The following is a 22572-nucleotide window of genomic DNA, read 5'->3' as shown; positions in this document are numbered from 1 at the left end:
TGGGCCGTACGCACTACCCTCTGTAGTGCCTTGCGGTCGGAGGCCGAGCAGTTGCCATACCAGGCATACCTAAAAGTATGGATATCATGCTTGTAAAGGAATTATAGTGTTACAAAAACATAATAATAGATTGCTTTTTATAAATAATGTTTTGTTGTTGCATTTAACTGCCGAAAATGCTGTTCTGGAGGTCATTTCCTTATTAGGTGACGTCTGAGGTCAGCATGTGGGAGAAGTCTGAGCTCAGGGATGATAGACGAGTTTCCCTCTATTACCAGTTGGGGGGGCGTTCAAGAGACATGGTAAATACCACCATCCTACTTGGTTATAAACGCACTATTAGGCGCAGCGCGTGCGGGTTGACCGATTCCGCTTTTTCGGTCTGTGAGGAAATATTCGGGTGAAAGGTTAGGCAACGTTATAACTCAAACTCCAGTAACAAAGTCCACAGTTACTTTCCGGACACTGCGACAGATCGACTACTATATCCAATCTTGAGATCCACCGACAAGGCAACTTTCTCCAGCAGTCGTGGGCGACCCTGAACTGAAGCAGGTAAACTATACAGACATTGCACACTTTTCTACCATAATGTTCCGTGTTTGTTTAGTCCAAATGTTTATCGAATTTACAAGTTCCGCGTTTAGGAGACGTAGGCCTACACTCATTCAGTCGATTTTGTGGTGGGAAATGTGAACACTGCGTAATTTACTAACGGATTTCGTACGAGTGAGGATTCGGATTAGCTAAAAGTAGAACTCGTCCCAATCCGTTATCTGGCTGCTTGGATGAAATGTTTACCAGCACGCATGTAGCCTACGGGCGGGTTCTTCCGCTCCTCGCCTTTTTGTTGTTGTTGCTGAAGTAGTAGGTATATTCAGCATGTTGACACCTGATAAACATTGAATTAACAACACATATTGATATCAGTTTATCATTAAGCATAACGCCTATCATAGAGTATATTGGTCGTCTGCTTCAAACCAATAATTAAACTTCAACCACAGACACCGACTACAGGAATACGAGTTGGTTGTATGTAGGCTACAGTAGGCATACAAACAGATTTGGGACCAGCCTTGGGTTTTTGTAATCTTGTCTGAACAAGTGCATATATTGCATTCCATAAAAGCCAATTCATCACGACTAGATTTCATTCTGAACGGCTGCTTTAGTTCATTGCCGGGGTGTCATTTCTCTGCAAGAAGTGGACGCATTCGAGATCAAAGTCGTTACTGCCACCCATATAGCAACCCATAGCAACACTGTTGCAAAGTAGCTGTAATTAAGTTTTCTGAAATCAACAGTGGCAGTGCTTATATGTCTATTTCATTCAATTACCAAATACTTTAATGGAAAACATAGATGGCAATAGTTCATCAGCTTTACACCGTGAAATATAGCTAGGTAAGGAATGTATTTTTTGTTGTTTGTTGCAGAAGTAGGTCTATTCCGCATGTTGACGCCTGAGAAACATTGAGTTAACAACACATATTGATATCAGTTTAGTATTAAGCATAACGGCTAGCATAGAATAGCTTGGTCGTCTGCTTCAAACAAGTGCATATATTTGATCTCGAAACCTGAAGAATAGGCCCAGGATAGCTGGACATAGTTCTTCAGTTTTATGCTGCAGTAATCAGCATATTCAGGTAAAGAAGTAGAATCATTTGAATTACACTACCGGTCAAATGTTTTAGAACACTTACCCATTCAAGGGTTTTTCTTTATATTTACTATTTTCTACATTGTAGAATAATAGTGAAGACATCAAAACTATGAAATAACACATATGGAATCATGTAGTAACCAAAAAAGTGTTAAACAAATCAAGATATATTTTATGTTTGAGATTCTTCAAATAGCCACCCTTTGCCTTGATGACAGCTTTGCACACTCTTGGCATTCTCTCAACCAGCTTCACCTGGAATGCTTTTCCAACAGTCTTGAAGGAGTTCCCACATATGCTGAGCACTTGTTGGCTGCTTTTCCTTCACTCTGCGGTCCGACTCATCCCAAACCATCTCAATTTGGTTGAGGTCGGGGGATTGTGGAGGCTAAGTCATCTGATGCAGCACTCCATCACGCCCCTTCTTGGTAAAATAGCCCTTACACAGCCTGGAGGTGTGTTGGGTCATTGTCCTGTTGAAAAACAAAGGATAGTCCCACTAAGCCCAAACCGGATGGGATGGCGTATCGCTGCAGAATGCTGTGGTAGCCATGCTGGTTAAGTGTGCCTTAAATTCTAAATAAATCACAGACAGTGTCACCAGCAAAGCACCCCCATGCCATAACACCTCCTCCTTCATGCTTTACGGTGGGAAATACACATGCAGAGATCATCCGTTCACCCACACTGCGTCTCACAAAGACATGGCGGTTGGAACAAAAACTCTCCAATTTGGACTCCAGACCAAAGGACACATTTCCAGCAGTCTAATGTCCATTGCTTGAGTTTCTTGGCTCAAGCAAGTCTCTTCTTGTTATTGGTGTCCTTTAGTAGTGGTTTCTTTGCAGCAATTCGACCATGAAGGCCTGATTCACACAGTCTCCTCTGAACAGTTGATGTTGAGGTGTGTCAGTTACTTGAACTCTGTGAATAATTTATTTGGACTGCAATTTCTGAGGCTGGTAACACTAATGAACTTATCCTCTGCAGCAGAGGTAACTCTGTGTCTTCCATTCCTGTGGCTGTCCTCATGAGAGGCAGTTTCATCATAGCGCTTGATGGTTTTTGTGACTGCACTTTTTCCGTATTGACTGACCTTCATGTCTTAAAGTAATGATGGACTGTCGTTTCTCTTTGCTTATTTGAGCTGTTTTTGCCATAAAATGGACTTTTACCAAATAAGGCTATCTTCTGTATACCCCCACTATCTTGTCACAACACAACTGATTGGCTCAAATGCATTAAGAAGGAAAGAAATTCCACAAATTAACTTTTAGGAAGGCACATCAGTTAATTGAAATGCATTGACTACCTCATGAAGCTGATTGAGAGAATGCCAAGAGTGTGCAAAGCTGTCATCAAAGCAAAGGGTGGTTATTTGAAGGATCTCAAATATAAAATTTGTTTAACACTTTATTTTGGTTACTACATGATTCCATATGTGTTATTTCATAGTTTTGATGTTTTCACTATTATTCTAAAATGTAGAAAATAGTAAAAAGAAAGAAAAACCCTTGAATTAGTAGGTGTTCTAAAACGTTTGAGCGGTAGTGTACAAGAAGAAAACTTTATTGTCCATTATCTTGCAGTAGAGAATGAAAATGTATATTTGCTCCGAACCCAAAGTAGCTTAATCTGTTTTTATGTCATATCAATAGTTTTCATGACCTGCCCTGAGTAAACATGGGAAACAATAGTTTTCATGACCTGCCCTGAGAAAACATTGGTAAACAATAGTTTTCATGACCTGCCCTGAGTAGACATGGGTAAACAATAGTTTTCATGACCTTCCCTGTGTAAACATAGCTGTGATAGGATGTATTAGGATATGCACAAAGGAATGCAAATATTTACACTGTGATTTCCACCCAAGACACACAACACATGTTCTATATCTCTCTCTCTCTCTCTCATACACTCAGACCCCTGTCTCCTCCTCCTCCTCTTCCATCCAGCCAGTCTCTACAGATCTACTGCTTTAGACCAGAGGAGCAGAGCACCATGGTTGTGTCCAAGGCCTGGACGTTACGACAGCACTTCCAGGGTTTCCCCAAGGCTAGTGACTTCCATCTGAGGGAGGAGACGCTGCCACAGCCCAGGAATGGACAGGTGAGGATAGGATAGGATAGTCTTTGAAGGGCAATTCCACTACTTTTCTATCTTATTTTTACTATCTGCAGCACAATACCAGTGTCTACATATTTGGAAACAGTGCATTTCTATGTTTTGTAGAAAACATATATAACATTACAAAGTTCTACCCGATGACATCATCAAAAAAAACAACAGTGGTTTTCCAACACAGATTCGCGGTAAAGTGGAGAGCAAGAAAACACCTTACCTCTGGGAAACTCTTTACCTCTGGGAAACTCTTTACCTCTGGGAAACTCTTTACCTCTGGGAAACTCTTTGCAGGTTTTGAAAATCACCGTTTTTTAAACTTTTAATCCTACCCTGTGATGTCACAGAGAATATTTGTTTAGGGCCTTCTTATGTTTTTAAGCACAGATCATAGACACACACTTTTTTCATATATGTAGACACTGGATTGATGCTGGAGATATTGAATATGAAGTTGAAAAGTGGCGTAATTACTCTTTAATGTCTCAGAGGGGGAAAATAGTCTTGGACACATAGCCCTACCGGAAATTTCACACAGAATTAACACATCCCTTTTGCAATTCCAACATGTTCCATGGCATATGAAATGACTTGATAACCTGTGCTTAATACATTTGTACTAGAAACTGGTTATCTGGGCCGAAACAGGGAGGGACTAATCTGAATTTGTCCAATATAAACAATGTGTTTTCTTTGCAAAACGGTAATCACTAATGAATACACCCTTGAACAATTATTCATTTTTGTAAAAAAATATTTTCAGTTGCAAAACGTTTCGCTACGTTGTGCATTAATGAATAGACCCCTGTTTAGGTGCTGTTGGAGGCTGTGTTCCTTAGTGTGGACCCCTACATGAGACCCTACAGCCAGACGAAGATGAAGGAGGGAGACGTGATGATTGGGTCACAAGTTGCCAAGTAAGGAAACATTATGGGGGAGAAGGGCATGTGGACTCAAACACACTATAGACTTACTGACACTCATGTTGACACACTATAGACTCACTGACACTCATGTTGACACACTATAGACTTACTGACACTCATGTTGACACACTAGACGTACTGACACTCATGTTGACACACTATAGACTTACTGACACTCATGTTGACACACTATAGACTTACTGACACTCATGTTGACACACTATAGACTCACTGACACTCATGTTGACACACTATAGACTTACTGACACTCATGTTGACACACTATAGACTCACTGACACTCATGTTGACACACTAGACTTACTGACACTCATGTTGACACACTATAGACTTACTGACACTCATGTTGACACACTATAGACTCACTGACACTCATGTTGACACACTATAGACTTACTGACAATCATGTTGACACACTATAGACTCACTGACACTCATGTTGACACACTATAGACTTACTGACACTCATGTTGACACACTAGACTTACTGACACTCATGTTGACACGCTATAGACTCACTGACACTCATGTTGACACACTATAGACTTACTGACACTCATGTTGACACACTATAGACTCACTGACATTCATGTTGACACACTATAGACTTACTGACACTCATGTTGACACACTATAGACTCACTGACACTCATGTTGACACACTATAGACTCACTGACACTCATGTTGACACACTATAGACTTACTGACACTCATGTTGACACACTATAGACTCACTGACACTCATGTTGACACACTATATACTTACTGACACTCATGTTGACACACTATAGACTTACTGACACTCATGTTGACACACTATATACTTACTGACACTCATGTTGACTATATACTAACTGACACTCATGTTGACACACTATAGACTTACTGACACTCATGTTGACACACTATAGACTTACTGACACTCATGTTGACACACTATAGACTCACTGACACTCATGTTGACACACTAGACTTACTGACACTCATGTTGACACACTATATACTTACTGACACTCATGTTGACACACTATATACTTACTGACACTCATGTTGACACACTATAGACTCACTGACACTCATGTTGACACACTAGACTTACTGACACTCATGTTGACACACTATAGACTCACTGACACTCATGTTGACACACTATAGACTTACTGACACTCATGTTGACACACTATATACTAACTGACACTCATGTTGACACACTATAGACTTACTGACACTCATGTTGACACACTATAGACTTACTGACACTCATGTTGACACACTATAGACTTACTGACACTCATGTTGACACACTATAGACTTACTGACACTCATGTTGACACACTATAGACTTACTGACACTCATGTTGACACACTATAGACTTACTGACACTCATGTTGACACACTATAGACTTACTGACACTCATGTTGACACACTATATACTAACTGACACTCATGTTGACACACTATAGACTTACTGACACTCATGTTGACACACTATATACTAACTGACACTCATGTTGACACACTATAGACTTACTGACACTCATGTTGACACACTATAGACTTACTGACACTCATGTTGACACACTATAGACTTACTGACACTCATGTTGACACACTATAGACTCACTGACACTCATGCTGACACACTATAGACTTACTGACACTCATGTTGACACACTATATACTTACTGACACTCATGTTGACTATATACTTACTGACACTCATGCTGACACACTATAGACTCACTGACACTCATGTTGACACACTATAGACTCACTGACACTCATGTTGACACACTATAGACTTACTGACACTCATGTTGACACACTATAGACTCACTGACACTCATGTTGACACACTATAGACTTACTGACACTCATGTTGACACACTATAGACTCACTGACACTCATGTTGACACACTATAGACTCACTGACACTCATGTTGACACACTATAAACTTACTGACACTCATGTTGACACACTATAAACTTACTGACACTCATGTTGACACACTATAGACTCACTGACACTCATGTTGACACACTATAGACTTACTGACACTCATGTTGACACACTATAGACTCACTGACACTCATGTTGACACACTATAGACTTACTGACACTCATGTTGACACACTATAGACTTACTGACACTCATGTTGACAAACTATATACTTACTGACACTCATGTTGACACACTATAGACTCACTGACACTCATGTTGACACACTATAGACTTACTGACACTCATGTTGACACACTATAGACTTACTGACACTCATGTTGACACACTATAGACTCACTGACACTCATGTTGACACACTATAGACTTACTGACACTCATGTTGACACACTATAGACTCACTGACACTCATGTTGACACACTATAGACTCACTGACACTCATGTTGACAAACTATATACTTACTGACACTCATGTTGACACACTATAGACTTACTGACACTCATGTTGACACACTATATACTTACTGACACTCATGTTGACACACTATAGACTCACTGACACTCATGTTGACACACTATATACTTACTGACACTCATGTTGACACACTATAGACTCACTGACACTCATGTTGACACACTATAGACTTACTGACACTCATGTTAATAATAATAATAATAATATGCCATTTAGCAGACGCTTTTATCCAAAGCGACTTACAGTCAAGCGTGCATACATTTTTGTGTATGGGTGGTCCCGGGGATCGAACCCACTACCTTGGCGTTACAAGCGCCGTGCTCTACCAGCTGAGCTACAGAGGACCACACTATAGACTTACTGACACTCATGTTGACACACTATAGACTCACTGACACTCATGTTGACACACTATAGACTTACTGACACTCATGCTGACACACTATAGACTTACTGACACTCATGTTGACACACTATAGACTTACTGACACTCATGTTGACACACTATAGACTTACTGACACTCATGTTGACACACTATAGACTTACTGACACTCATGTTGACACACTATAGACTTACTGACACTCATGTTGACACACTATAGACTTACTGACACTCATGTTGACACACTAGACTTACTGACACTCATGTTGACACACTATAGACTCACTGACACTCATGTTGACACACTATAGACTCACTGACACTCATGTTGACACACTATAGACTTACTGACACATGCTTTCACACACTCACCTCTTGCTCTCTGTCTCTCTCTCTCCACCTCTCTCTCTCTATCCCTCCCTCACTCCCTCCCTCCCTCCAGGGTGATCCAGAGCTGTAACCCCAGCTTCCCGGTAGGCTGCCATGTGGTCAGTGATTGTGGATGGAGGAGTCACTGGGTGTGTGATGTGGCAGAGCTGACCCCTGTGCTGCCCGACTGGCCCCAGGATATCCCCCTCTCCCTGGCCCTGGGGGCCATCGGCATGCCTGGGTAGGATGGATCTCTCTCTCTCTCTCTCTCTCTCTCTCTCTCTCTCTCTCTCTCTCTCTCTCTCTCTCTCTCTGTGTGGTTGAGAGGTGTGAGAGACATAGTGGTGATGAGGGTGAAGAAGATGGTGATGATGATGATATCTCTCTACAGTCTGACAGCTCTGTATGGACTAGAGGAGGTGTGATGATATCTCTCTACAGTCTGACAGCTCTGTATGGACTAGAGGAGGTGTGATGATATCTCTCTATAGTCTGACAGCTCTGTATGGGCTAGAGGAGGTGTGATGATATCTCTCTACAGTCTGACAGCTCTGTATGGACTAGAGGAGGTGTGATGATATCTCTCTACAGTCTTGACAGATCTGTATGGACTAGAGGAGGTGTGATGATATCTCTCTACAGTCTGACAGCTCTGTATGGACTAGAGGAGGTGTGGTGATGATATCTCTCTACAGTCTGACAGCTCTGTATGGACTAGAGGAGGTGTGATGATATCTCTCTACAGTCTGACAGCTCTGTATGGACTAGAGGAGGTGTGATGATATCTCTCTACAGTCTGACAGCCCTGTATGGACTAGAGGAGGTGTGATGATATCTCTCTACAGTCTGACAGCTCTGTATGGACTAGAGGAGGTGTGATGATATCTCTCTACAGTCTGACAGCTCTGTATGGACTAGAGGAGGTGTGGTGATGATATCTCTCTACAGTCTGACAGCTCTGTATGGACTAGAGGAGGTGTGGTGATGTTATCTCTCTACAGTCTGACAGCTCTGTATGGACTAGAGGAGGTGTGATGATGATATCTCTCTACAGTCTGACAGCTCTGTATGGACTAGAGGAGGTGTGATGATATCTCTCTACAGTCTGACAGCTCTGTATGGACTAGAGGAGGTGTGATGATATCTCTCTACAGTCTGACAGCCCTTTATGGACTAGAGGAGGTGTGATGATATCTCTCTACAGTCTGACAGCTCTGTATGGACTAGAGGAGGTGTGATGATATCTCTCTACAGTCTGACAGCTCTGTATGGACTAGAGGAGGTGTGATGATATCTCTCTACAGTCTGACAGCTCTGTATGGACTAGAGGAGGTGTGATGATATCTCTCTACAGTCTGACAGCTCTGTATGGACTAGAGGAGGTGTGATGATGATGATATCTCTACAGTCTGACAGCTCTGTATGAACTAGAGGAGGTGTGATGATATCTCTCTACAGTCTGACAGCTCTATATGGACTAGAGGAGGTGTGATGATATCTCTCTATAGTCTGACAGCCCTGTATGGACTAGAGGAGGTGTGATGATATCTCTCTACAGTCTGACAGCTCTGTATGGACTAGAGGAGGTGTGATGATATCTCTCTACAGTCTGACAGCTCTGTATGGACTAGAGGAGGTGTGATGATATCTCTCTACAGTCTGACAGCTCTGTATGGACTAGAGGAGGTGTGATGATATCTCTCTACAGTCTGACAGCTCTGTATGGACTAGAGGAGGTGTGATGATGATGATATCTCTACAGTCTGACAGCTTTGTATGAACTAGAGGAGGTGTGATGATATCTCTCTACAGTCTGACAGCTCTATATGGACTAGAGGAGGTGTGATGATATCTCTCTATAGTCTGACAGCCCTGTATGGACTAGAGGAGGTGTGATGATATCTCTCTACAGTCTGACAGCTCTGTATGGACTAGAGGAGGTGTGATGATATCTCTCTACAGTCTGACAGCTCTGTATGGACTAGAGGAGGTGTGGTGATGATATCTCTCTACAGTCTGACAGCCCTGTATGGACTAGAGGAGGTGTGATGATATCTCTCTACAGTCTGACAGCTCTGTATGGACTAGAGGAGGTGTGATGATATCTCTCTACAGTCTGACAGCTCTGTATGGACTAGAGGAGGTGTGATGATGATGATATCTCTACAGTCTGACAGCTCTGTATGAACTAGAGGAGGTGTGATGATATCTCTCTACAGTCTGACAGCTCTGTATGGACTAGAGGAGGTGTGATGATATCTCTCTACAGTCTGACAGCTCTGTATGGACTAGAGGAGGTGTGGTGATGATATCTCTCTACAGTCTGACAGCTCTGTATGGACTAGAGGAGGTGTGGTGATGATATCTCTCTACAGTCTGACAGCTCTGTATGGACTAGAGGAGGTGTGATGATATCTCTCTACAGTCTGACAGCTCTGTATGGACTAGAGGAGGTGTGATGATATCTCTCTACAGTCTGACAGCCCTGTATGGACTAGAGGAGGTGTGATGATATCTCTCTACAGTCTGACAGCTCTGTATGGACTAGAGGAGGTGTGATGATATCTCTCTACAGTCTGACAGCTCTGTATGGACTAGAGGAGGTGTGGTGATGATATCTCTCTACAGTCTGACAGCTCTGTATGGACTAGAGGAGGTGTGGTGATGTTATCTCTCTACAGTCTGACAGCTCTGTATGGACTAGAGGAGGTGTGATGATGATATCTCTCTACAGTCTGACAGCTCTGTATGGACTAGAGGAGGTGTGATGATATCTCTCTACAGTCTGACAGCTCTGTATGGACTAGAGGAGGTGTGATGATATCTCTCTACAGTCTGACAGCCCTTTATGGACTAGAGGAGGTGTGATGATATCTCTCTACAGTCTGACAGCTCTGTATGGACTAGAGGAGGTGTGATGATATCTCTCTACAGTCTGACAGCTCTGTATGGACTAGAGGAGGTGTGATGATATCTCTCTACAGTCTGACAGCTCTGTATGGACTAGAGGAGGTGTGATGATATCTCTCTACAGTCTGACAGCTCTGTATGGACTAGAGGAGGTGTGATGATGATGATATCTCTACAGTCTGACAGCTCTGTATGAACTAGAGGAGGTGTGATGATATCTCTCTACAGTCTGACAGCTCTATATGGACTAGAGGAGGTGTGATGATATCTCTCTATAGTCTGACAGCCCTGTATGGACTAGAGGAGGTGTGATGATATCTCTCTACAGTCTGACAGCTCTGTATGGACTAGAGGAGGTGTGATGATATCTCTCTACAGTCTGACAGCTCTGTATGGACTAGAGGAGGTGTGATGATATCTCTCTACAGTCTGACAGCTCTGTATGGACTAGAGGAGGTGTGATGATATCTCTCTACAGTCTGACAGCTCTGTATGGACTAGAGGAGGTGTGATGATGATGATATCTCTACAGTCTGACAGCTCTGTATGGACTAGAGGAGGTGTGATGATATCTCTCTACAGTCTGACAGCTCTGTATGGACTAGAGGAGGTGTGATGATATCTCTCTACAGTCTGACAGCTCTGTATGGACTAGAGGAGGTGTGATGATGATGATATCTCTACAGTCTGACAGCTCTGTATGAACTAGAGGAGGTGTGATGATATCTCTCTACAGTCTGACAGCTCTATATGGACTAGAGGAGGTGTGATGATATCTCTCTATAGTCTGACAGCCCTGTATGGACTAGAGGAGGTGTGATGATATCTCTCTACAGTCTGACAGCTCTGTATGGACTAGAGGAGGTGTGATGATATCTCTCTACAGTCTGACAGCTCTGTATGGACTAGAGGAGGTGTGGTGATGATATCTCTCTACAGTCTGACAGCCCTGTATGGACTAGAGGAGGTGTGATGATATCTCTCTACAGTCTGACAGCTCTGTATGGACTAGAGGAGGTGTGATGATATCTCTCTACAGTCTGACAGCTCTGTATGGACTAGAGGAGGTGTGATGATGATGATATCTCTACAGTCTGACAGCTCTGTATGAACTAGAGGAGGTGTGATGATATCTCTCTACAGTCTGACAGCTCTGTATGGACTAGAGGAGGTGTGATGATATCTCTCTACAGTCTGACAGCTCTGTATGGACTAGAGGAGGTGTGGTGATGATATCTCTCTACAGTCTGACAGCTCTGTATGGACTAGAGGAGGTGTGATGATGATATCTCTCTACAGTCTGACAGCTCTGTATGGACTAGAGGAGGTGTGATGATATCTCTCTACAGTCTGACAGCTCTGTATGGACTAGAGGAGGTGTGGTGATGATATCTCTCTACAGTCTGACAGCTCTGTATGGACTAGAGGAGGTGTGTGAGATAAAGGAGGGGGAGACTCTTCTGGTGAACGCTGCAGCAGGGGCTGTGGGCTCAGTGGTGGGACAGATCGCCAAGATCAAGGTACAACATTCCCCCAACATTCCCACAGCGTTCCCACAACTTCTCCACAGTGTTAGTTACTTCCAAGTTGTGTTCTATATTCCATGTGCCTCTGTGATTTATCAGTGACTTTCATAATGTATAATGAGTCTGTGTGTGTGTGTGTGTGTGTGTGTGTGTCCTCAGGGCTGTACAGTGGTGGGCTGTGCGGGGACAGATACCAAGCTGTCCTATCTAAAGGAGCTGGGTTTTGACCAGGTCTTCAACTACAAGACTGTCACCTCTCTGGAGAACTCACTCAGGGAGGCCGCGCCACACGGATACGACTGCTACTTTGAGAACGTGAGGCCGCTGCACCACTCACACACACAGACGCACTCTTTGTCTGTGTGTGTGTGTGTGTGTGCACATGCGTGTGTGTGTGTGTATCAAAGTCCAATCTCTTTCTCTCTCTCTCTCTCTGTCCAGGTTGGTGGGAAGTTCTCCAGTGTAGTGATGCCTCAGATGAGAGAGTATGGCAGAATAGCTGTGTGTGGAAGCATCTCAATGTACAACGACACCACACCACAGACAGGTATACTGTCCACACCACAGACAGGTATACTGTCCACACCACAGACAGGTATACTGTCCACACCACAGACAGGTATACTGTCCACACCACAGACAGGTATACTGTCCACACCACAGACAGGTATACTGTCCACACCACAGACAGGTATACTGTCCACACCACAGACAGGTATACTGTCAACACCACAGACAAGTATACTGTCCACACCACAGACATGTATACTGTCCACACCACAGACAGGTATACTGTCCACACCACAGACAGGTATTTGTTTATTAGCCAGGGCCGTATGTCCACTCCCATATGATCTTACTATATCTGCATCTGTGTAACTGCATCCGTATATCTGTATATGTTAATATTCTATTTCAGGGCCGTATGTCCACACCCATATGATCTTCAAGCAGCTGAGGATGGAGGGCTTCCTGTGTGGTCGCTGGAAACACAAACACCAGCAGTCACTGAGGAGGCTGATGGCCTGGATGACTGAGGTACAGGGAGAGGGTTCTACTAGCGGGGTTCTACTACTATTGCTCTATTACCAGGGTTCTATTACCAGGGTTCTATTACCAGTGTTCTATTACCAGTGTTCTATTACCAGTGTTCTATTACCAGTGTTCTATTACCAGTGTTCTATTACCAGTGTTCTATTACCAGTGTTCTATTACCAGTGTTCTATTACCAGTATTCTATTACCAGTGTTCTATTACCAGTGTTCTATTACCAGTGTTCTATTACCAGTGTTCTATTACCAGTGTTCTATTACTAGTGTTGTATTACCAGTGTTCTATTACCAGTGTTGTATTACCAGTGTTGTATTACCAGTGTTCTATTACCAGTGTTGTATTACCAGTGTTCTATTACCAGTGTTATATTACTAGTGTTCTATTACCAGTGTTCTATTACCAGTGTTATATTACCAGTGTTCTATTACCAGTGTTGTATTACCAGTGTTCTATTACCAGTGTTATATTACCAGTATTCTATTACCAGTGTTCTATTACCAGTGTTCTATTACCAGTGTTCTATTACCATTGTTCTATTACCAGTGTTGTATTACCAGTGTTCTATTACCAGTGTTGTATTACCAGTGTTGTATTACCAGTGTTGTATTACCAGTGTTCTATTACCAGTGTTCTATTACCAGTGTTCTATTACCAGTGTTGTATTACCAGTGTTCTATTACCAGTGTTCTATTACCAGTGTTATATTACTAGTGTTCTATTACCAGTGTTCTATTACCAGTGTTGTATTACCAGTGTTCTATTACCAGTGTTCTATTACCAGTGTTCTATTACCAGTGTTCTATTACCAGTGTTGTATTACCAGTGTTGTATTACCAGTGTTGTATTACCAGTGTTGTATTACCAGTGTTGTATTACCAGTGCTGTATTACCAGTGTTGTGTTACCAGTGTTGTGTTACCAGTGTTGTATTACCAGTGTTATATTGGCAGTGTTCTTTTACCAGTGTTGTATTACCAGTGCTGTATTAACAGTGCTGTATTACCAGTGTTCTATTACCAGTGTTCTATTACCAGTGTTGTATTACCAGTGTTGTATTACCAGTGTTGTATTACCAGTGTTGTATTACCAGTGTTGTATTACCAGTGTTGTATTACCAGTGCTGTATTACCAGTGTTGTGTTACCAGTGTTGTGTTACCAGTGTTGTATTACCAGTGTTATATTGGCAGTGTTCTTTTACCAGTGTTGTATTACCAGTGCTGTATTAACAGTGCTGTATTACCAGTGTTCTATTACCAGTGTTCTACTACCAATGTTCTATTACCAGTGTTCTATTTCCAGTGTTCTACTACCAATGTTCTATTACCAGTGTTCTATTACCAGTGTTCTATTACCAGTGTTGTATTACCAGTGTTCTATTACCAGTGTTCTATTGGGAGTGTTATATTACTAGTGTTCTACGACCAGTGTCTATTAACAGTGCTGTATTACCAGTGTTCTATTACCAGTGTTCTACTACAAATGTTCTACGACCAGTGCTCTATTAACAGTGCTGTATTACCAGTGTTCTATTACCAGTGTTCTACTACCAATGTTCTATTACCAGTGTTCTATTTCCAGTGTTCTACTACCAATGTTCTATTACCAGTGTTCTATTACCAGTGTTATATTTTCAGTGTTGTATTACCAGTGTTCTATTACCAGTGTTCTATTGGGAGTGTTATATTACTAGTGTTCTACGACCAGTGTCTATTAACAGTGCTGTATTACCAGTGTTCTATTACCAGTGTTCTACTACAAATGTTCTACGACCAGTGCTCTATTAACAGTGCTGTATTACCAGTGTTCTATTACCAGTGTTCTACTACCAATGTTCTATTACCAGTGTTCTATTTCCAGTGTTCTACTACAATGTTCTATTACCAGTGTTCTATTACCAGTGTTGTATTACCAGTGTTGTATTACCAGTGTTGTATTACCAGTGTTGTATTACCAGTGTTGTATTACCAGTGTTGTGTTACCAGTGTTCTATTACCAGTGTTCTATTACCAGTGTTGTATTACCAGTGTTCTATTACCAGTGTTGTATTACCAGTGTTCTATTACCAGTGTTATATTACCAGTGTTATATTACCAGTGTTATATTACCAGTGTTGTATTACCAGTGTTGTATTACCAGTGTTCTATTACCAGTGTTCTATTACCAGTGTTCTATTTCCAGTGTTCTATTACCAGTGTTCTATTACCAGTGTTGTATTACCAGTGTTATATTACCAGTGTTATATTACTAGTGTTCTATTACCAGTGTTCTATTACCAGTGTTATATTACTAGTGTTATATTACCAGTGTTCTATTACCAGTGTTATATTACCAGTGTTGTATTACCAGTGTTCTATTACCAGTGTTCTATTACCAGTGTTGTATTACCAGTGTTATATTACCAGTGTTATATTACTAGTGTTCTATTACCAGTGTTCTATAACCAGTGTTCTATTTCCAGTGTTCTATTACCAGTGTTCTATTACCAGTGTTCTATTACCAGTGTTGTATTACCAGTGTTGTGTTACCAGTGTTGTATTACCAGTGTTGTGTTACCAGTGTTCTATTACCAGTGTTGTATTACCAGTGTTCTATTACCAGTGTTCTATTACCAGTGTTATATTACTAGTGTTCTATTACCAGTGTTGTATTACCAGTGTTCTATTACCAGTGTTCTATTACCAGTGTTGTATTACCAGTGTTGTATTACCAGTGTTATATTACCAGTGTTATATTACTAGTGTTCTATTACCAGTGTTCTATTACCAGTGTTGTATTACCAGTGTTGTATTACTAGTGTTATATTGGCAGTGTTATATTGGCAGTGTTCTATTACCAGTGTTCTATTACCAGTGTTCTATTACCAGTGTTCTATTACCAGTGTTATATTACCAGTGTTATATTACCAGTGTTGTATTACCAGTGTTCTATTACCAGTGTTATATTGCCAGTGTTATATTGGCAGTGTTCTATTACCAGTGTTCTATTATCAGTGTTCCATTACCAGTGTTCTATTACCAGTGTTGTATTACCAGTGTTCTATTACCAGTGTTGTATTACCAGTGTTATATTACCAGTGTTCTATTACCAGTGTTCTATTACCAGTGTTGTATTACCAGTGTTGTATTACCAGTGTTATATTACCAGTGTTATATTACTAGTGTTCTATTACCAGTGTTCTATAACCAGTGTTCTATTTCCAGTGTTCTATTACCAGTGTTCTATTACCAGTGTTGTGTTACCAGTGTTGTGTTACCAGTGTTGTGTTACCAGTGTTCTATTACCAGTGTTCTATTACCAGTGTTGTATTACCAGTGTTCTATTACCAGTGTTGTATTACCAGTGTTCTATTACCAGTGTTATATTACCAGTGTTATATTACCAGTGTTATATTACCAGTGTTGTATTACCAGTGTTGTATTACCAGTGTTCTATTACCAGTGTTCTATTACCAGTGTTGTATTACCAGTGTTGTGTTACCAGTGTTGTATTACCAGTGTTGTGTTACCAGTGTTCTATTACCAGTGTTGTATTACCAGTGTTCTATTACCAGTGTTCTATTACCAGTGTTATATTACTAGTGTTCTATTACCAGTGTTGTATTACCAGTGTTCTATTACCAGTGTTCTATTACCAGTGTTCTATTACCAGTGTTCTATTGCCAGTGTTCTATTGCCAGTGTTGTGTTACCAGTGTTATATTACATGTGTTATATTACCAGTGTTATATTACCAGTGTTGTATTACCAGTGTTCTATTACCAGTGTTCTATAACCAGTGTTCTATTTCCAGTGTTCTATTACCAGTGTTCTATTACCAGTGTTCTATTACCAGTGTTATATTACCAGTGTTATATTACCAGTGTTCTATTACCAGTGTTCTATTACCAGTGTTGTATTACTTGTGTTGTATTACTTGTGTTCTATTACCAGTGTTCTATTACCAGTGTTCTATTACCAGTGTTCTATTGCCAGTGTTCTGTTGCCAGTGTTGTGTTACCAGTGTTATATTACATGTGTTGTATTTCCAGTGTTCTATTACCAGTGTTGTGTTACCAGTGTTCTATTACCAGTGTTATATTGGCAGTGTTCTATTACCACTGTTCTATTACCAGTGTTCTATTACCAGTGTTCTATTGGGAGTGTTATATTACTAGTGTTCTACGACCAGTGTCTATTAACAGTGCTGTATTACCAGTGTTCTATTACCAGTGTTCTACTACAAATGTTCTACGACCAGTGCTCTATTAACAGTGCTGTATTACCAGTGTTCTATTACCAGTGTTCTACTACCAATGTTCTATTACCAGTGTTATATTACTAGTGTTCTATTACCAGTGTTCTATTACCAGTGTTATATTACTAGTGTTCTATTACCAGTGTTGTATTACCAGTGTTATATTACCAGTGTTATATTACCAGTGTTATATTACCAGTGTTATATTACCAGTGTTCTATTACCAGTGTTGTATTACTTGTGTTGTATTACTTGTGTTGTATTACTTGTGTTGTATTACTTGTGTTCTATTACCAGTGTTCTATTACCAGTGTTCTATTACCAGTGTTCTATTACCAGTGTTCTATTACCAGTGTTATATTACCAGTGTTGTATTACCAGTGTTGTATTACCAGTGTTGTATTACCAGTGTTCTATTACCAGTGTTCTATTACCAGTGTTCTATTACCAGTGTTCTATTACCAGTGTTCTATTACCAGTGTTCTATTACCAGTGTTCTATTACCAGTGTTCTATTACCAGTGTTCTATTACCAGTGTTCTGTTGCCAGTGTTGTGTTACCAGTGTTATATTACATGTGTTGTATTTCCAGTGTTCTATTACCAGTGTTGTGTTACCAGTGTTCTATTACCAGTGTTATATTGGCAGTGTTCTATTACCACTGTTTTATTACCAGTGTTCTATTACCAGTGTTCTATTGGGAGTGTTATATTACTAGTGTTCTACGACCAGTGTCTATTAACAGTGCTGTATTACCAGTGTTCTATTACCAGTGTTCTACTACAAATGTTCTACGACCAGTGCTCTATTAACAGTGCTGTATTACCAGTGTTCTATTACCAGTGTTCTACTACCAATGTTCTATTACCAGTGTTATATTACTAGTGTTCTATTACCAGTGTTCTATTACCAGTGTTATATTACTAGTGTTCTATTACCAGTGTTGTATTACCAGTGTTATATTACCAGTGTTATATTACCAGTGTTATATTACCAGTGTTCTATTACCAGTGTTGTATTACTTGTGTTGTATTACTTGTGTTCTATTACCAGTGTTCTATTACCAGTGTTCTATTACCAGTGTTATATTACCAGTGTTGTATTACCAGTGTTGTATTACCAGTGTTGTATTACCAGTGTTGTATTACCAGTGTTCTATTACCAGTGTTCTATTTCCAGTGTTCTATTACCAGTGTTCTATTACCAGTGTTCTATTACCAGTGTTCTATTACCAGTGTTATATTACCAGTGTTCTATTACCAGTGTTCTATTACCAGTGTTCTACTACCAATGTTCTATTACCAGTGTTATATTACTAGTGTTCTATTACCAGTGTTCTATTACCAGTGTTATATTACTAGTGTTCTATTACCAGTGTTGTATTACCAGTGTTATATTACCAGTGTTATATTACCAGTGTTATATTACCAGTGTTATATTACCAGTGTTATATTACCAGTGTTATATTACCAGTGTTATATTACCAGTGTTGTATTACTTGTGTTGTATTACTTGTGTTCTATTACCAGTGTTCTATTACCAGTGTTCTATTACCAGTGTTCTATTGGGAGTGTTATATTACTAGTGTTCTACGACCACTGTTCTATTACCAGTGTTCTATTACCAGTGTTCTATTGGGAGTGTTATATTACTAGTGTTCTACGACCAGTGTCTATTAACAGTGCTGTATTACCAGTGTTCTATTACCAGTGTTCTACTACAAATGTTCTACGACCAGTGCTCTATTAACAGTGCTGTATTACCAGTGTTCTATTACCAGTATTCTACTACCAATGTTCTATTACCAGTGTTATATTACCAGTGTTCTATTACCAGTGTTATATTACCAGTGTTGTATTACCAGTGTTCTATTACCAGTGTTGTGTTACCAGTGTTCTATTACCACTGTTCTATTACCAGTGTTCTATTACCAGTGTTCTATTGGGAGTGTTATATTACTAGTGTTCTACGACCAGTGTCTATTAACAGTGCTGTATTACCAGTGTTCTATTACCAGTGTTCTACTACAAATGTTCTACGACCAGTGCTCTATTAACAGTGCTGTATTACCAGTGTTCTATTACCAGTATTCTACTACCAATGTTCTATTACCAGTGTTCTATTTCCAGTGTTCTACTACCAATGTTCTATTACCAGTGTTATATTACCAGTGTTCTATTACCAGTGTTCTATTACCAGTGTTATATTACCAGTGTTGTATTACCAGTGTTCTATTACCAGTGTTGTGTTACCAGTGTTCTATTACCAGTGTTGTATTACCAGTGTTATATTGGCAGTGTTCTATTACCACTGTTCTATTACCAGTGTTCTATTACCAGTGTTCTATTGGCAGTGTTATATTACTAGTGTTCTATTACCAGTGTTATGGACATTCAGGATACAATAGAAACCCATCCAGTAAAGATTCCTTCTGAAGGTAGTTTTGTTGAGTCATGTGAATCCATGAAAACAGTTGCCAAACACTGTGTAAGCCTGATGATGATGATGAGGAAGAATATGACAGTGATGACGGCGGTGATGATGATGATGACGAGGATGATGATGGTGATGACAGTAATGATGACGCTGATGACGAGGAGGAGAATAAAATGTTTGTGTTGATCCTTCAGGGCAAGCTGCGATGCAATGAACACATCACCAGTGGTTTCAACAACATGCCTGCTGCCTTCATGGGCATGCTACAGGGAGACAACATCGGCAAGGCTGTGGTCAAGGTGTGAAGATGTCACAATCACATCAACATTACACTCCTCCAGAACATCTGGCTAAAGCATTCCAGAACACTTAACTTCATACACACTCCAGGTTCTAGATCCGGAATCTCTTTGTACTCAACATTCCCGAATCCTTCCTGAATACCACACTCTAATGTTCTGTTCCATGTTTATCCATAGACACGTTCAACAGACAGCAAGACAGGTTTAGGTCCAGTGTAATTCAACAGACAGCTAGACAGGTTTTGGTCCAGTGTAATTCAACAGACAGACAGGCTTTGTTCCAGTGTGATGCTATTAACTAAATAAACATGTCTTCACAATACAATGTTTATAATATATCCAGCCTACTGATCATTACTTTTTCTATACCAATAACATAAGATTTGACTAATTACCAGACAGTCCCCATAACCTGGTCTATACTGAGTTTATACTGTAGTGACCTTAACCCAACACCTAGCAACCTCATAACCTGGTCTATACTGAGTTTATACTGTAGTGACCTTAACCCAACACCTAGCAACCTCATAACCTGGTCTATACTGAGTTTATACTGTAGTGACCTTAACCCAACACCTAGCAACATCATAACCTGGTCTATACTGAGTTTATACTGTAGTGACCTTAACCCAACACCTAGCAACATCATAACCTGGTCTATACTGAGTTTATACTGTAGTGACCTTAACCCAACACCTAGCAACAACATAACCTGGTCTATACTGAGTTTATACTGTAGTGACCTTAAATAAACACCTAGCAACATCATAACCTGGTCTATACTGAGTTTATACTGTAGTGACCTTAACCCAACACCTAGCAACATCATAACCTGGTCTATACTGAGTTTATACTGTAGTGACCTTAACCCAACACCTAGCAACCTCATAACCTGGTCTATACTGAGTTTATACTGTAGTGACCTTAACCCAAAACCTAGCAACACCATAACCTGGTCTATACTGAGTTTATACTGTATTGACCTTAACCCAACACCTAGCAATCTCATAACCTGGTCTATACTGAGTTTATACTGTAGTGACCTTAACCCAACACCTAGCAACCTCATAACCTGGTCTATACTGAGTTTATACTGTAGTGACCTTAACCCAACACTAAACCTGCTTAAAACTTCACATGGATATCCAACACAACTCCATCAAATATACTTAATAAAGGGTCAATCTGGGATTCAAACAACAAAGCAGCCAGCACCCTGCCACTTGGACAATCACAGACTTGGACAAACTCTTTCTTTAACCATGGACCCATAATCATTACAACTAATGTTCAACATGGATGTACGTCTGGTTCTGACAGACACAGTTGATTTTCATAATGCACCCTACATTGTTCCAGCTCTTCAATGGATCTGATGACCTTTGGGTGACCATAGCACTGTCCTTCATGCCAAAGAATTTGTTTAAAATTACATTGAATTACTGATAATTAAGCATATATTAAAAGCAGAACTACTTTCAAACCGTTTTTTCCTGCCACATTCAATCACGTTCTATCCAAAGCATTTAGTAACTGTCACAACTCGCAAAAATAAACATTTGATTTGGGATACAGTGATATGATGTAATGAATGGAGGTAGATAAGTGGATTATGCCAGGGAAACAGGTTGCATCCAAATATCTAATTTCTCCTGTAATGTGCACTTGTTCACTTCCCTTCATGGATTTGAAAGGAAATGAAGGGTATATAGAAACTCCCTCCATGCCTACACCAACCCAATGCTTTTACATTTGAGGAGAGTAGTGAACAAGTGCACACTTCAGGAGGGAGAGATTTTGGAGAAAAAAACTGTATTTCCACTACTCACATCCTACAACTAGGGGGCAGCAGCAGGCAGGGCCAGGTATCCACATCCTACCACCAGGGCGCAGCAGCAGGCAGGGCCAGGTATCCACATCCTACCACCAGGGGGAAACAGCAGGCAGGGCCAGGTATCTACATCCTACCACTAGGGCGCAGCAGCAGGCAGGGACAGGTATCTACATCCTACCACTAGGGAGCAGCAGCAGGCAGGGCCAGGTATCCACATCCTACCACTAGGCAGCAGCAGCAGGCAGGGCCAGGTATCCACATCCTACCACCAGGGGGAAACAGCAGGCAGGGCCAGGTATCTACATCCTACCACTAGGGCGCAGCAGCAGGCAGGGACAGGTATCTACATCCT

The 22572-nt window shown here is 40.7% G+C and overlaps 1 protein-coding gene across 2 annotated transcripts; it reads left to right on the top strand.

Moving 5' to 3' along the window:
* Positions 1–254: 254 nt before the first annotated feature.
* On the top strand, positions 255–20722 carry LOC311121290 (prostaglandin reductase 1-like). 2 transcript variants are annotated; one of them, XM_084195794.1, is made up of 9 exons: positions 255–555; positions 3592–3778; positions 4604–4707; positions 8002–8169; positions 12241–12358; positions 12524–12679; positions 12806–12911; positions 13284–13402; positions 20279–20722. In XM_084195794.1, exons 2-9 carry the CDS (start codon positions 3671–3673, stop codon positions 20387–20389), a joined length of 990 nt encoding a protein of 329 aa, XP_084051920.1. In that variant the 5' UTR covers positions 255–555; positions 3592–3670; the 3' UTR covers positions 20390–20722. The 2 variants fall into 2 exon arrangements, with proteins under 2 accessions (XP_084051920.1, XP_084051921.1); XM_084195795.1 differs by having other exon boundaries at positions 339–555; positions 3625–3778.
* The last annotated feature ends 1850 nt before the right edge of the window (positions 20723–22572 follow it).

This window comes from Coregonus lavaretus (genome assembly GCF_964263955.1).
Source record: "Coregonus lavaretus genome assembly, contig: HAP1_SCAFFOLD_544, whole genome shotgun sequence".
Lineage (NCBI taxonomy): Eukaryota > Metazoa > Chordata > Actinopteri > Salmoniformes > Salmonidae > Coregonus > Coregonus lavaretus.
This window is presented reverse-complemented; position numbering and strand designations above follow the sequence as displayed.

Bases quoted from the DNA above. Each gene is read 5' to 3' on its own strand.
- LOC311121290 (XM_084195794.1), top strand. From the start codon at position 3,671: ATGGTTGTGTCCAAGGCCTGGACGTTACGACAGCACTTCCAGGGTTTC. The intron at 3,779-4,603 runs GTGAGGATAGGA...ACCCCTGTTTAG, and splicing joins CACAGCCCAGGAATGGACAG to GTGCTGTTGGAGGCTGTGTT. The intron at 12,680-12,805 runs GTGAGGCCGCTG...CTCTCTGTCCAG, and splicing joins ACGACTGCTACTTTGAGAAC to GTTGGTGGGAAGTTCTCCAG.